This window comes from Zootoca vivipara, chromosome 7 (genome assembly GCF_965207765.1).
Source record: "Zootoca vivipara chromosome 7, rZooViv2.hap1.1, whole genome shotgun sequence".
Classification (NCBI taxonomy): Eukaryota; Metazoa; Chordata; class Lepidosauria; order Squamata; family Lacertidae; genus Zootoca; species Zootoca vivipara.
In genome coordinates, this window is record NC_142590.1 from 6,151,971 (window position 1) to 6,168,545 (window position 16,575).

The 16,575-nt window shown below is 47.9% G+C and overlaps 1 protein-coding gene across 3 annotated transcripts; it reads right to left on the reverse strand.

Moving 5' to 3' along the window:
* Positions 1 to 1,097: 1,097 nt before the first annotated feature.
* TOR3A (torsin family 3 member A) lies at positions 1,098 to 16,553 on the reverse strand. 3 transcript variants are annotated; one of them, XM_088673691.1, is made up of 7 exons: positions 16,070 to 16,553; positions 14,449 to 14,550; positions 10,147 to 10,412; positions 9,227 to 9,402; positions 7,674 to 7,798; positions 2,923 to 3,046; positions 1,098 to 1,227 (listed from the first exon to the last, which is right to left on the reverse strand). In XM_088673691.1, exons 1-7 carry the CDS (start codon positions 16,410 to 16,412, stop codon positions 1,212 to 1,214), a joined length of 1,152 nt encoding a protein of 383 aa, XP_088529817.1. In that variant the 5' UTR covers positions 16,413 to 16,553; the 3' UTR covers positions 1,098 to 1,211. The 3 variants fall into 3 exon arrangements, 2 of the variants coding, with proteins under 2 accessions (XP_088529817.1, XP_060132597.1); XM_060276614.2 differs by lacking the exons at positions 1,098 to 1,227; positions 2,923 to 3,046 and adding an exon at positions 3,423 to 5,972 and having other exon boundaries at positions 16,070 to 16,550; XR_015950940.1 differs by lacking the exons at positions 1,098 to 1,227; positions 2,923 to 3,046 and adding an exon at positions 4,849 to 5,972 and having other exon boundaries at positions 6,734 to 7,798.
* Positions 16,554 to 16,575: the final 22 nt, after the last annotated feature.

Here is a 16,575-nt window from a genome sequence, read left to right on the forward strand (position 1 = left end):
CTGCAATGTCTGAGTGGCTGTGCAGAGAGGTATATTCTTCCACATGTAATAGAGGTGCCTAGCCAAACAGAATTTGAAGACTACTAACCAAAAAGAAACCAGCACAATGTCAGGTGTGACTGTTCTCTTTTGTTTGTCACAGAAAATCCTCTGCGCAAAGAATCACTAAGGTTTTGAGCAGTGACAGCACATAGGTTCTACAAATAATATGCCAAGTCCACAATTGACCATTGGTATTTTCAGATATGGAATCTATATCCTTTTTTAAAGAAAAAAGACTAAGTACATACATACATTAGAGACACAGAAATGATCTGTGTTCTTTTATAATATGACATTGCTTTATTTCATATGTTGTAACCCCCAAAAAAACTAAGCAACCAAATGGGCAACTGGCAAAGGACACCTTAAGTTGCTAAATAGAGGTAGGGATTGAATATCCATAGGACTCGCCATTGGGCTTATATTCACACTGTATGGTGACCACATATATTGTTCTCTGTCTATATTTTAGTGTTATCTAGAAAAACAATACTGTACAAGCAAGTTCTTAAAACAGCAGTATGGGGCCTTGATCCATTTCAGGCCCGCCAGAGGAGTAAGCACTTTTCTTCCCCCACCGCAGCACTGCTGTTGGAGCTGATTTAAAAATCAAAACAAAAAACAAGTCGGGTGTTCGAAGCACGAGATTTTAAAAAGTGCCGCCATATCTAGCTAGTCCTCAAGCTGTCAAAATAAATGTGGGGTGTCAGTATCTTTTATGGGCCACCTGAGTCTGCAAATGATGTCACCTGCTGTTGATTAGGGCTGCTCTTCCTTAAAGACTTTTTGTTTGTTCATCCTCTCCAAAATCCTGTGCTTTTTCTTTTCCAGAGGGGAGCTTTTCTCAAAAAGCAATGATGGTATTTATCTTTATCATGCTTGTCCCCTTTATGGATCACTGCCTTGTTGTGGCGAAGGGGCTTAAATAACTTAGAGAAGTTATGTTTTGACCAAACGTGATCCACGTGGAGAAGGAACTGGCAAGCCACTCCAGTATCCCTGCCAAGAAAACTCCATGGACAAAGACAACAGGCATATCAAAGTTATGACGCTGGAAGATGAGCCCCTCAGGTCGGAAGGCGTCCCAACATGCTACTGAGGAAGAGCGGAGGACAAGTACAAGTAGATTCAGAGCTGATGAAGCGGCTGGGCCGAAGCCGAAAGGTCGCTCAGCTGCTGATATGCCTGGAAGCGAAAGGAAAGTCCAATGCTGTAAAGAAAAATTTTGCATAGGAACCTGGAATGTAAGACCAAACTGCGGGAGGCAGTGGAAGACAGGAGTGCCTGGCGTGCTATGGTCCATGGGGTCACGAAGAGTCGGACACGACTAAATGACTAAATAACAACAACATCATGCTTTATCTTGCTGTTCCTTATGGGAGTTCAAGACAGCATAAATAGCATCCCATGTTATCCTTGCAAAGTGTGGTAAGTAAACCTGAGGCCTCCCTGCGAGTTTCCTGACTGGAAATCCCAGTTTCCATCATCACACTGGAAGACCTCTGCCCAGCATTGGCACATGGGGCACTGGAACACAAACTCTGCATCAGTCTCAAACATTTCCGATTTGCCAAGTCACCCTTCTCTGAACAGTATGGAAGTTGTGTGCTTATTTTTCACTTGAGGTTTTCCACCATGAAACTGTGCCAAAGGTCCATACGTCCAGTGGCTGAGTAGCTGGCCGCACTTCTGTGTGTAGTATTGCAAATCCTCTTCACAAGGATGACAGCGTTGGAAGATATCTTTGACCCTATGGACCAGAGTGTGGTTACTCTGCATGTTGTGTCATATTCTTCTCTTGCCTTGGTTGCACGTGCTTTTTTTTTTATCTTTTGGCAAGCAAACCTAGACAGCAAACATAACCTTACTGTTTTCTGTGTGTAGCAGTCCTCCAGTGTAATAAGCAAATAGTGCTGCTGTAGTTTACCTGGAGGACATGCTTTCCACAGCTGGGGGAGGCAGGACAGCGGGAGGCAGACAGAGACAACAATCTGCCCGCCCACCCTTTCCAGTCCCCCAAGTTCCAGAAAGGGGCCAAGAGGGCCAACTCAGCATGACTACAACAGGGGGGCGTCTTAGGACCCAGTGGCTGCTCTCCTTTGCTCATCTCTGGTCCCTATAACAAGAGAGGTGAATGATAGAGACAGTATCCAAAGGTTATGCCATACAATTTGACCTCAGGATCGGTTTGTCCCAACCCCTCATTCCAGAAATCCAGCAAAACATCAGGCTTACTGATGGACCAATCAACACTTGTTGGGCATCAGAGCCCTAGGTTCTGCTCCTCTTCTGGGAGATCTGGAATATCTTCAATCGTGTCCTTGGTGCCAAACAGAATGGAGACACTTGCACAATTCTAGACTTCAAATAGCTAAACAAATGGGTAAAAAAACACAACCCTTCGAAATTGAAACAATATGGTCAACCATACAGGCACTAAAAGAGGGTGATTGGGTGGCATGTGTAGACCTCTCAGAGGCTTGTCTCCACATTGCCATCAGAATAATTACCTAAGGTTTGTCTACTACAGAACCTCCCCCTCTGGGATGTGGTGTAGGACATGGAAAGGTTCATATCATGACAAGAGCGTGGGGAAGATCTGCTCTGCAGGTATCATGAGGATCTGATGTCTCTGTCTCGTCTGCAAGGCCTTTTGGTGAGCGCCTACAATCCAATGCCATGCGCAAGACTTCACTCCATGTTGCTGCAGAAACTGTCAGAACTAGATCACCCAGAAAGAATGGATACTGCTCTCTATACCTCCTACGTTGAAGGAGGCGCTACACTGCTAATTGGCTAATTGCACCCCCATCATTTTCCAGGAGTAAGTCTTCAGGAGCCACAGAGGCTGGTTATTATCACAAATGCCAGTCCCATTACCTGAGGAGCACACCTGGAGGAGTAAGAGATTCAGGGCCTCTGTTCAGATGTTCTAGAATCAGCACCTGCTGGTGTGGACCTACAAAACTGCTGCCCATGCCTATGTCAAGAAGGAGGCCAGGACCTGGTTAAAAAAGCAGAATTTAAAGGCATAAAAACCATGTGGGCAGAAAGGCATCTAGCGTCTTTGAGAGCAGAGTATTTGGCCGGAGTCAACAGTGTGGTATCAGACTGGCTCTGCCACTCAGTGGTGCCAGAGGTGCAGTGGCAATTGAACCCACAGGTTTCCAGCCAAATTGTGGAGCATTGGGACATGTCAATGCTAGATCTGTTTGCCACATCTCAGAGTCTATGTTGTCCCATTGCGAGCTCTGTAGGAGCCACATGCCAAAGTGACCATGGCTGAAGAATAGAAATGGGTAAGTCCAAAGCCAAGCGGCTGTTCTTATAACAAATATTTTTAGAACGAATTTGAGTTAACAGAAACGACGACCCTGGAATTATTTTCACAATTCAAATAATTGAATGGTGTTTATTTATAATAATTCATAATTAGAAACTAGTAGTAGTGTGGGTTTTTTCACCTTTTACTTCTGTAGAAGGGATAAACATGGATTTGTTTCTTTTACAATGATAAGTTGTCTGAACATGTTAATTCTGCCCCCTCCCCATGTTTTCCACAAGTACCTCCTGTAGCAGAATGCCTGACCACCTCTTCCTCTTGGGGGCTATCTCAGTGCCCTTTCCAGCTGTTGTACTTTGAGGCTTTAAAGATTCTCTGTCAAGTTATTGTTGCCCCCCACCCCGGCTGTGGCTCTTGCACTTTGTCTGTGCTCAGGAAAGCAGTTGGGTTTTCCAGCCCTATGAGAGATGGGTTCGAAGGAAGTGAAGTGCACATTTCTGTTCTAATAAGCTAGAACCATGATGTGCTGGTAAAGCAAGGAGACTAACTAATGACAAGCTATTTTCCCTGCCAAGAGAGAGAGAGAGAAGAACCAGAGTGATGGAAGAGGACTTGGGCAATTGTTTTCATCTTGTAACAACCAGAGCTTGGGCAGGAGTGTGTTTTTTTGTTCATTTCCCAAGTATGTTTGAAGTGCTGACGCAATGAGCAAGCTTGTAAGCCTGGGCTTTGCTTTTCATAGCCATGTCTCAACTTTAATTGTGGTGAGCCCTCTCTCCATCTCACTCAACCTTGCAGCATTAAGACAGCCTTCTTAGAGCACTGCAGTGATTCTACAGCTCTGCTTCACCATGAGAGCAAGAGGGACTTTTCCTGTGCAGAAGAAAGGGTGATTTGGGTGGTTCCTGCTGTTTTATTTTTAGCAAGTGCTTCAGATGCAAGTTTTCGAGAATAAGGAAGCTGCGCACCACAGCAGACGATGGCACAGAGCAGAACAGTTTGCAAAAAAAAAATCTAATAAAAGGTTGGCACCAAATTATTTAGGGTCTGGAGGGCACTAAAATAGCTGAAGAGGAGTTAGATTCAGTGCACAAGCCATGGGTTAGCTTCTCCTGCTGCCCACCCTAAACCAGAGGAATAGTTTAAGTTTGTATTGTGAGGAAATGAAATTGTACCAGCCTCACCCACCAGGCATGCTTAAGCTGCCTCTAGAACTGGTTGATATCCATGCATAGGTTAATGTTTGCCCAGGGCTTATGTGTGGAAGCTTGAAATGTTAGCTCATTACTAAATTCCTGTACCATTCTGGCCTGCTAAGCAAGCACTGCATCTCTTTCTGGTGGGCTAAGCAGTAGGATACTTCTGGCCAATGTGAGGCTGCACTCTCTAAAGTATGGCCAAAGTGGGCCAGAACAAGCATCAGGATGCTAAGCGTGACCACTCTGTGCTTTGCACTGTAGCAGAAATGGATAACGGTGCCAAGTTTTAATTCATAAAGATGCAGGTTTGCAAAAACCAGTGAATGTTGGTTCACACAAACAGTGTTTGCTTTTTATTTCGCACTAAGTTTTATTGCTCAACTTCAGCGCTGAGCTGGAAGTGCATCACAATTTTGGCACCCGTCGCCTCCCATCCCACACCCACCCAACACAAACACAGACTTTGAGTTGAGTACACCCTGATGGTGTCCTGGATTTAAGTCCCTTAGCAGATTAAAAATCAAAAATTGCAAATGTGCCTTCTTCATAGTGTACATATATACAGGGAAGCACATTAGCCAAAATTTTGCAGCAGGTTACTTGCTGCAGTATCCCCATGTCCTTTATAAGCTGATTATTATGAAGGTGAGTACTACCTCTCCAAGTTCATAACTCGTTCTGGAAGAAGAAGGCATTTCTTGCATTGTAAGCAAATATTCCAGCTCCTTGTTCAGTCACGCCCCTAAAGGGGCAGAGGAGGAAGTCATGTCTCCTTTCAGACAACCGCCAAAAGAAATCTCAGTCTTCAAGACAAAAAGGAAGCAGCCTTTAACTCTACTTGCTGCTGTAGTTACTCTGCCCCAGGACCTGCCTTAAATGCCCGCTCAGTGCTGTGAATGAGGACGGGTGATCTGGAAGCACCATTTCTTCCAAAGCAGCGCATGAAAATGCCCTTTTTAACAGCACCATTGATGTTGATTCCAGCTACATAGTGTCTGCTTATTGGCAACGTCTTCATTTGCTGGTGCATGTTCCTCCACAGACTTCAGAATTATTGCTTTTTCCCGGCCCAACAGCCCCCACATTGTAGGGGATTTAATGCCCGGTGTCAGGGAAGCAAACATCTCTCGATCTCTGTGCAAGAGGAAGTAGAGCAGGTTGCATTGCAGCCCTTTGTGCAGCCAGACTCCGACAACATCAGGGAAGGAAGTAGTTTATACGCTGAGAGACTGACTTGCAACCCTGGGCTGAGAACAGTTTCTCCTCCTTGGGGACGAACACCATCATCCTTGCAACCTCATCCAGTGCCTCTTCAGTGAACTGAAGGCCCCGGGCAAGGAAAGCATCTCGAGCACACAGCTTCACGTGGCGGTACTCCAAGGGCAGGAACGGTACCAGGAAGTCTATGAGATTCTCTTCCAGAAGGCGGTTGTGGGCATAACCATCATCTGGAGGGAAAAAAGTGGAAGGTGTGCATAAGACAATTTTCCTCCAAGGTATTGTGTCTCCAGGTTGCCACAGAAGCTGGCTAGGAAAGACTGCTGCTTTCCTAGCTAAGTTGCGCATGGGTTGTTTGTACAAGAATGTCAGCGTATGTGGCCTTTTGTGGAGTAACGAAACAGATAGAATGCTATCCCAGAGATCTTAACAGTATAAATTTTGGCAGCAGGAGGAGACAAGGGAAGGGAAAGAACAGGAGAGACAGTGGAAAGCATGGATGTTAGCAAATGCAGTTAATATTTCCAGGGAATTTATAGCTGCTCCAACAAGCACTGGTTTATCTAAAGGAGCTCCTGACATTATGTATCAGTAAAGGTAAAAAAAAAAAAAAAGGGTAAAGGACCCCTGGGCGGTTAAGTCCAGTCAAAGGCGACTACTGGGTTGTGACATTCATCTCGCTTTCAGGCCAAGGGAGCAGGGCCATCTTTAGCATATGCGGTGCTGGGGTGCAAAGATCTGCCCAGTGCCCCCAAATTTAGGGTGGCCTGGAGGGAGGGAAGCCTGCACCATGGTGGAGAGCGGGTTCCCTGGGCAGGAAAGGAGGGTGTGAGCGGCCACCACAGCTGACCCCCCTGGTGCCAGGGGAGAGGCCACAGCGTGGCGTTTCGCCGGTCTGAAGGGTCCGTCTGTTGGGTGGGCGAAGGAGCCGCCCCTTCCCAGCAGGCGGGCTCTGCAGGGCAGGGAGAGGAGAGGCTGAGATGGGACTCACCTGGCCTCCCGCTCCTCCAGGCACAGCTTCTCCCAAGGAATCTGTAGCTCCAGCGACGGCTGCTTCACTGCCGAGCTCTACTTGGGCCTGGCCTGAGGCACCGCTGCTGCTGCGAGGGGTGGCGATGGCCACCGCTGCTGCTGCCGCCCCAATTCTTCTCCGCGGTAGCCACAGCTTTTCCCCAGGCTCTTTCCCTGTCCTCCCTCGGCCGGGGCTCCGGGCAGTGGTCTCAGAGGTGGTGGTGGCAGCGCTGGAGATGGAGCCGCCTCCAGATTCACCGAAGACCGGGTGCCTGGCACCCCCCAAAATTTGGCACCCAGGTGCCCTGCACCCCTTGCACCCAAGATAAAGATGGCCCTGCAAGGGAGCCGGTGTTTGTCCACAGACAGCTTTCCGGGTCATGTGGCCAGCATGACTAAGCCACTTCTGGCAAAACAGAACACTGTGACGTAAGCCAGAACGCACAAAAACACTGTTTACCTTCCCGCCGGAGCGGTACCTATTTATCTACTTGCATTGGTGTGCTTTCAAACTGCTGGGTTGGCAGGAGCAGGGACCGAGCAATGGGAGCTCACCCTGTCGCAGGGATTATGTGTCAGTAGACACCGGCTGACCACAGCATGTGACCTTGACAAGATATGTCATCTCCTTGCATTTTCAGATGCACACTTAAACCAGGGATGGGGGAGTGCAGCTCCCACCAGCCCCATCTCCATGAATTCCGCAACCTTGGCGCTTCCCCACCCTTGATGTAAGCCATCATCACATGTGAAACACATGCTTTTACAACAAATGCTTTGATACAGGTTCACAATGCAGTGTCTCTACAGGAAAAGGTTGATTCTTTGGTGATGCGTGAAGCAGTCCCTTAGAACACTACGGGGGGTGGGGGGAGCTTTGCAAATCCCGCCTACTGTGTCAGGATCAAGAGGCCTCTCACCTGTGGACTCCAGCAGCTCTGTCCGAAGGTACTGTTCTAAGGAATCCATGGTTATTTCCTCTCTCGCTCGACCAGCGTGCCAGAAGTCAAGAGCCACCTCATTAATGATGTTGCTGCCAGTGTTACTGAGGGGGAAGAGAAAGAATTATTTCTGTGTTGGACCAACAGGATGCGGAGGACACAGCTAGTGAAAATTACTTTGCCGCACAACCTGTTCTGCGTTCAACCATCGTGACAAAGGTCCCAGGGATCAGCAACTTTGGGAAAGTCCTAGTTAACCTCCGTGCACAGATGCAAGAATAGAAGGTGCTATAGCAGGTTGCATGGAGGGGCTACATCTCTTAAGAAAATCTCCAGCAGCTTTCTGTGTAACAATTTATGTTGGAAATGGTTGGTCTCCTGGCTTACACTTGGGGTAGGAGGCATGCCCTGTTCCATGGCTTCAGTAGACCCCTTCTCTATGCTGAGGGTTGTGGAAAGTCTAGCATGGAGCACAGAGGCAGAGGTGGCGCTAGGCTCCCTTGCGAGCCTTGGCAAGGAGAGCACATGAGCAGGCAGGCTCCTAGCCACTCTGAGCCAGAGCGGAGAGACGCAATTTCCCCCTGCCAGGCCTGTGCCCTTGGTGGTGGCCAACCCAACCTGACCACCCCCTGCGCAGAGGAAAAGAGAACCAGCCTACACAATGGTACAGCTAGCTTAGCCTGTGTTCAGAGCATTTAATATAGCCTGCAGGTGAGAAAATGAAGGCTGAAGTGAGATTTATACCAGCAATACCTCGTTTGCACCTTCGGCCATTGCAATACATCCCCTTTTGTATTGGGGATGCAGCCAGAAGGACACATGGCAGTGATATGGTTCCACTGCTCCGGCTGGCATCTGCGGGGTTGACTTAGTCCTGGGCAGCTGCATGTCAGCAAATCCCCAGCTGTGTTTGCAGGAGATGCTGAACAGCATGCAACTTTTGGCCCTACTCCAATCTACCCCACAAAAGTCAGCAAAAAATTGGCACAAATCCCAACAGTTTCAAAGTACTGTACCAGTCATCAAGAGGCAACAAGCTATCAAAACAGACATTTCCACATTCTTTTTCATAGATAAGGATGAGTACCAAGAGCAATTCAGATTTCAGCAAGAGTTGGTAAAAGTTCTCAATGAGATTCAAAGGCCTTGTCTTGGATATGGATTCAGAAAAGCAGTTTCTTTTGAGACTGATACAACTCTTCCCCCACCCACCCCAAACAGATAAATGCGTATCCTTTCCCTTGCATATTTTGGGAAGGAGCTCACTGGATATTTTACAGCATAAATTGCTTACTGCGTCAAACTGCTGAGCTGGCCAGCACTGGAGGTTTTCCTGAGGATGTGCAGGATGTCACCTACAGCAGGGAGAGGAGCTGCTTGTGACAAGATTGATGCATCCCAAGGTTTTCACCTGTATAAGCTTAGAAACCTCTCTTCAAACACAGTCTTTTAATACCTTCCAAGAGCCTCTGGAAAAAGAGACCCTTCTTCAGTACATCGACTACACACACAAAAAAGGGGAAGGTAATCACCTAAGGAATAAGAAGATGGATCTCCGGTAATCCACTGTATCAATGCTGTCGTAGTGATCCATGTAGGGTTTTATGCCGTCTAGAAGGTCACCGTGAAGCTTCTCTGCCTCATCAAAAATAAACAGTGACTGCTCACACTGTTGGACTGTCTCACCGATCTGTTTTGCGAGCTGAACCTGAGCGGCCAAAGGAGACGGGCATGAGTCTCACAGCAGGAAATGAATTTAATAGGGTTTATTTCCCACCTTTTAGGGCAGGGTGAGGAGGGCCATTGGTCCTCCAGATTTTGCTACACTCCAATTCCTATCAGCCCCAGTCAATGTTCGGGGAAGGAAGTGGTTGTTGTCCAGCAAAATCTAAAGGACTGCAGGCTCCCCTCCTCCCCCTTTTTAAAGAATAAACCTTGCATGGCCAGTTATTGTAGTACAGTGGTACCTCGGGTTACAGATGCTTCAGGTTATGCAGGAGGCCCCATTAGCTAAAGTGGTACCTCAGGTTATGAACAGTTTCAGGTTAAGAACGGACCTCCAGACAAATTAAGTTATTAACCCGATGTACCACTGTACAAGCTATCAAACAATAAAAACTTGAAGCCAATAAATTGAGCAACTAAAAAGAAAGACAGCCATGTCATGAAGCCAGCATAAAATCATAGATTAAAAGCTGAGTGGCACAAAATGGTTTTACTTACAAGCCACATCACCTTGGGGGTGGGGGTAGGATGTAGGCAAATGCAGACAAAAAGTGATTTTGGAGTGGAGGGAAGCTGCACTGCAAGGTTAGAATTCTGCCACAGTTCTATGATTGCAATTTACAAAAGTTAAGAATTGTGGCGCAAAGAGGGGCACTCATTCAACACTGAAACATCAAAACAATCAGTACACTGGTTAATTATCTTCTGAGAAAAAAAATTCCCTCACCTTGTAAATATCCACATACTTGGAATGAGGGAAGTGAAATGGTGAGATGAAGACTTTGACACAGTCGCTTTTTAAGCCATCCTGGTAAAGGTGTTCTGCCATTATCCGGGCCACAAAGTTCTTGCCTGTGCCAGACCAGCCGTGGAAGGAAAGGGCCAAGGCTTTCTCTGGCTGAGGGGTTTCCAGGAAGCCTTGAACAGCTTTCAGGACAACATCTTTTGCTAAGTGTTGTCCATGGAGTCGCCTGCCCAGCTCCAGTTCCAACCCTGGTGGTGAATAAAAGGGCAGGAAATCCTTTGCATATCATTTTGTGGCTAAGAGAAAAGGCACAATGGAGGGAGGGGTAGTATTGCTAGAAATTCATCCCTTAAGAAGAGGTCTCTGGGTGCATGTTACGATTCCATAGAACTGTAGAGAAGTCACAAACTCCACCTTTCAAAGGCCTTCTTTAAACAAGTTACAGCTGGGCAACTAGGCAAGGGCAGGTGAGCAGGAAACAGGGGCTTCCAGTGGTTAGTAATGGTGTTTGTGAGTTTTCAAATCTCTTGAGTTTGCCAGTCAGTGATTAGCAGCAGAGGGATAAATATAAAATTGTTAAAAGAACAGCAGCAGACTAATTCATGCAAAACAAGAGGAGATCCGGCAAAATTGTATAATTCACCCCGCTTTCTTTGTCACAGAAGACAACCTGAGGTATCCGTTCAGTCCTAAAAAGATGGAAGACCACAACAGGCTTCTTCTGAGAATCTCCAGAATGAAAACTTTGTTCATTTATTTCCTTGGGATTTAATGCAGCTGATTTCAGCTGAATTGGAGCCTTTGTATTTTACAAGGGTTGTTTGTAGCCACAGAAGGCAAATGGTAAACCAGGTGTGCTTTCCCCACTTCATTTACAAACTGATTGGCAATCTAGCCAGTCAGGATACAGGAATTAACATGCAACACAATTAGCATTACCAAATCAGCTGGGCTTTGTCTTTGAAGCCCAGTCACAATCATAGGTTCTTCCTGGGTCTGCACAACCATCTTTTCCCTCCACTGCTGCAAGGCCCATTGAGTTAAGCCAAAAGCAGCCTTGCTGCTTTCATAACATCAACTGGTTGACGTTCCTGAGTGTGTGAGAGACCAAGAGGACATCAGCCTGCACCAGAAGGCAAGGAGACAAATGAGTGCGAAAACAACTTGTTTTGTGAGTCAATAAAATATTATTTTGGGGGTGGGAGGAGGGAAAGATTTCATGGGGAGGAGGCAGAAGGGATGAAAATGGTTTTAATTCACCCCTCAATGACTTGGCAGTCTTTGGGAATAGGGTAGGGGCTTTTTCTAAGTCCCACCTTGCATTTTGATGGATGAGAAGAGAATGTTTTTGAGTGCTGGCTAGCTAGCCATTATCATGTTTTGTTTTATTTGGGTGACGTGATAAAATTTGCCAGCTACACAGGCAAAGACTTGATACTTATATCACTATGGTGTTTTTTTTTTTGCAGGGAGGGGAAATAAATAAGGGGCTTAGAGGGAGAGAAATAATAGAATTATAGAATTGTAGAGATGGAAGGGATTCTGAGGATCCTCTAGTCCAGCCCCTGCAATGCATGAACTTGCAGCTGTTTCATGCAGGGATCAAAGCCGCAACCTTGACGTTATCAACACCACACACTAACCAACAGAGGTATGGAGGCTTGGTTGGCAGGATGAGGAAACAGTTTGCAAAAAAAAGCAGGCTCTCATTCAATCCCTTCTTATCAGTGAGAGGCAGATTCCCTTTGTATTTGCTCAGAAGAGGGAGAGAGAGATGGCAGGGCCTGTAGTGTGTTTGATCCTGAGGTCAAGGGCTTCTGGGCCTTGCAAAATCTACCGTGTTTCTCATATTATAAGTCATGTCTTATATTCATTTTTACTCAAGAAAATAAGCCTGTGGCTTATTTTCGGGGGTGTCTTTTTTTTTAAAAAAAATTACGGTACCTCCTCTTTCTGCTGTGGCTCGGCGCCCGGAACTGGCTGCTGTGCACTTTGTTGGCGCTTCAGCAGGGCACGCTGCTGGGTCCTGCCGGGTTGGGGCTCCAAGCTGTGCGCGCTGCAGCTCTTGCTGCGTCCCGCCGCCGGCTTGGAGCTTGGCAAAGCGCGCGCTGCTGCCTTTGCCGGCTCCCGCTCCGTTGGGGCTTGGCAAAGTGCGCGCTTTGCCGAGCCCCAACTGAGCGGGAACCAGCAAAGGCAGCAGCCCGCCGCCGGCTTGGAGCTCAAGCTGGCAAAGGGTGGGCTCCCCGCCGTGTAGTGCTGCTCCCATCCGGAGGAGGCTGCCATGGGTGCCGAGGCCCCGCCTCCTCTTCCTCCTCCTTCCCCGTGTCCTTGTCTCGGCTCTAGCTGAGCCGGAAGAGACGGCGGGAGAGCAGCACAGCGCGAGCACAGCGCACGCCAGGGAAGGAGGAGCCAGGCGGGAACACGCATCACTTCCTCCTCCTTCCCAGCTCCCACCGGCAGATCCTCTGCCCCGCCACAGCCGCTCGGCCTGCCTGCCTGCCCGCCCTCCGGCTTCCCCACGCCAGAGGCTCCTCCTCGCCCTCCGGCTCCGGCTGCGCTCCCTCTCGCGCTCCCGGCTGCCTCCTTGTCTGGGTCCCTGCTTGCAGCTGCTGCCGCCGCTGCCCTCTTCCTCCTCCTGTCTCTCGCCTGGGCATGTCGTCCCGTTTTCCCTCGCGGAAGGTTCTTGCTGTCGGCCGCTGCCTGCTCCTTCCTCGCTTCCCGGAGCCGCCCTCTCAGACCTTTGCCGGGTCCCGCTGGGTTGGGACTTGGCATGGCGTGCCCTGCCATACCAGCATGTCTTATTTTCGGGGTACGCCTTATATTTCGCTAGGTCTTGAAAATCCTGCCATGCCTTATTTTGTAGGGATGCCTTAAAATATGAGAAACACGGTATTTAGCTGGGAATTTGCAGGGCAGGTTACTTTGCATGTTCTACTAGTCAGTCCTAGGCAAATGCTCCTTACTTGCCCACCCTCCAGTTTGTTGTGGATGTGGAATGAGGAGAAACCTCTGCTGGAGCAAGGGAACCCCTCGTTTTGCACTATGAGAGCAGTGGTCTCTTCTTGCGGGCAGGAACTATGGCAAAAAGGTTCAGGTCTGGAATCTCCCCCCACCCTCCAATATATGCTGGTGCTTCCTCACAACAGAGTTCTGTCTTCCTGTGCAACTCTGTAACGTGTCTGCGCAGAAGTGACCCCACTGAATTTAGTGGTACTTACTTCCATGTAACTGGGTATGGGATTTTGAATCTTTCCTATAACCATTTTATCCCAAAAATGATAGTCATAATTTAAGCTTTTTTATATAATCCACAGGGACCCAGGTGGTGCTGTGGGTTAAACCACTGAGCCTAGGGCTTGCTGATCAGAAGGTCGGCGGTTCGAATCCCTGTGACGGGGGTGAGCTCCCGTTGCTTGGTCCCAGCTCCTGCCAACCTAGGAGTTCGAAAGCACGTCAAAATGCAAGTAGATAAATAGGAACCGCTACAGTGGGAAGGTAAACGGCGTTTCCATGTGCTGCTCTGGTTTGCCAGAAGCGGCTTTGTCATGCTGGCCACATGACCTGGAAGCTGTACGATGGCTCCCTCGGCCAATAATGTGAGATGAGCGCGCAACCCCAGAGTCGGTCACGACTGGACCTAATGGTCAGGGGTCCCTTTACCTTTACCTATATAATCCACAGGTTTTAGTGAGACTGGGTTGTGCTTAATTCTTTCACTGTGAGACTCAAAATAGAGGTGGGTAGCCTATGAAACAGCCACACAGATGTGGCTGAACTACAACTCCCATCATTCCTGATCACTGACCCCACTGGCTGGGGCTTGTGTTCAACAACATCTGGAGTACATCTGCATTCCTGAAAAAATGTAGTTTTTCTTCACCAGCTGAACAGGGACACTGCAGCCGAACATTTGCAGGTTATCTGCTAGGCTTCTTTCTATCTGAGAGCTGTTTTGTGGACTTGGAACTTCTTACTCACCAGTGCGCACAGGATTAAACGGAGAAAATTATATTAGAGTTGCAGTTTATGCTGCTATCCTAAGCCCCACTTCCTTGGCACTTTCTTCTGCGTAGACATGACTTTTGTGGCATAAAACCCCACTCTAGCCAGAACACAATAAATGTACCTATGCCCTTGCCCCTGCCCACCCCAACCCCAGATGACCTCCTTTGTTTCTGGGCTGCCCCAGCAGCTCTGGTGGGCACCAGGTGTCGGTGTCCTAAAGGCAGTTCATCCAGGGTGTATGTGAAATATGTAGGGTGCCAGGTGAAACACAGTCCTCACCTGTGATGTTGTTGGTCACCCTGCAGTCTCCCGTTGCACAGCACTTGCCAAAGCTGCAGTACCAGCTGGAGACGATCTCCCTCACCATAGACAAGCTCCACCCTAGGAGAAAATCAAGCCAGTATTGGGAAAGAAAGCCGGGAGCTACCGCAGTGCCCGCAACTCAAGCAGGTCACGTCTCACCACCCCCTGCATTCATCCTCACAACTATTTTGTGAAGTTGGCGGTTAATATTCTTGATGGAAGAAGTGTGTCCGAAATGGGCTTGCCCAAAGCACCTCTGCCGCTGTTGCACTCTCCCTACCCACTTCCATTGATGCTACCAGAAATGGCAAGGGTTTGTAGGGCAGGTGGGAGAGACACTTGTCTGCTCTTCCTCTTTTTTCAAAAGCTTTCAGCTCCACTCCCTCGGATGTCCTTGCTAGCACTTCTGTTGGATGCCGCACTGTGTGCTAATAAAAGGCATCTAGGGCTTTCATTATTAAGAGGCAACAACACATGTGAAGACCTCTGCTAGCCCAGCAAGAGACTCAAACAGTCTGTAGTTTTCCATATCTGTGGGTGGCCTCCCCCCCCCCATCCAATTATTTATCATCACAGGTGTCTGAGAAGTATGAGAAAGTCAACAGCAAGGGACAACTAATAATGGCCTGTTCTGGCATGCAGCAGGAGGAGATGGGAATGTCCTGCCAAGATGAAGATACTTTACTTTAAAAAAAAATCCCTAAAAGCAAAATACCAACACAGCACAGAGAAGACTGGCCTAGAATCTCTCTCTGTAGTGGCATCATCATCATCATTTTATTAATTATCAGTGTATGCGCAGGGAAGTATTCAAAATGGCATTCCTCATCTGCTGCCTGAAATAGTAAGATCCACTTTACACAGGATTTTGCCACTTTACTCTCCAACTTGTGCAGCTTAGCTCAGTGCAGAGCCCAGGGTAAGGTGAGATTTGGATAGTTCAGGATTCTGTATAAACTTTCTTTATCAGATTTATTCCTGTACTCATTGCATTCAGGGGAACCTATCAAACCACTACAAAAATCTTAAACCTGTGTAATAAAAGGCATACATTAACAGAAAAAGAAGAATATATGCTAAAACTTGCCTTTTCATATGCTCTTTTAAATTTCTGCTAGCCACTGTTTGGAGGCAGGAGTGATATTATCCAAAGCCAAATTCGGTCGTTATTTGCTTACAGTAATCACTGCTCCCTTTATAAAATGTGCAGTGCAATGTACAATATATGCAAGACAACATCAGGATGAACATATGAAAATGATTAAAAGTCAGCTTTTAAAAAGCAACGAACCCCTAACCCCGATCATACTACACAGCTCTGAAACACAATACTCACAGGGAGACTAGCATGCAGTGCAATGCTAGAAGTATGTCCCACTAGGTTAAAACGGGAATCACTACAGAGAAGTGAGTATAGGATTGCAGTCTTAATATGTGGCCCAAAGCTAAGAATTGAGAGACCGCTCAGACCATCCACTACATGCGCACATATTTGTCCTTGGTCAGTGAACTAAATTCTATGAAGCAGTAGCTGCCTCTTTAATCTGTGCAAAAGCAACTGTCAGGAAGAAAAGGAACGGCTGTGACATCTCTATACCTTGGTGTTCCACGATGACCGCGCCTCCTCCTCCTTCCTCCTCCTCCTCCTCCTCCATTATCACCGTCCTCATTATCTCGTTCTTCTCTGCCACTTCTTCTTCGCAGTCCTCCTGCCACAACCGGCAGGCCAAGAGCTGCCAGTACCTCCTGGACAGGGCCCTCATGGTCCCCAGGTGATTCCTCAGCTGGTCATAGGGTTCACTGCCCTGCAAGGCTGAGCTCTGGGCTGTGTCTCTGCGCTCCCAAGGCTTGCTTTGCCTCGCCTGCCCCTGTGCTGCTGCCAGCAAAGAGCAGAGGCAGAAAGACAGCAAAAGGCTGTAATGCAAAGCCCTGCACACCATGGCGCTGGGAAGGAGGAGGGTGACAGGAGCACATTAGCCACAAAGCCGGTTCCCTTCGCCTTGTTCTGGCAGCTGCTGTGACCAAACCTAGCCCTGCAGCTACTTAACTTCCTAATCTGCTTGCCGGGAACAGTGACCTCACTTCCTATCTGCTTCCCATTGG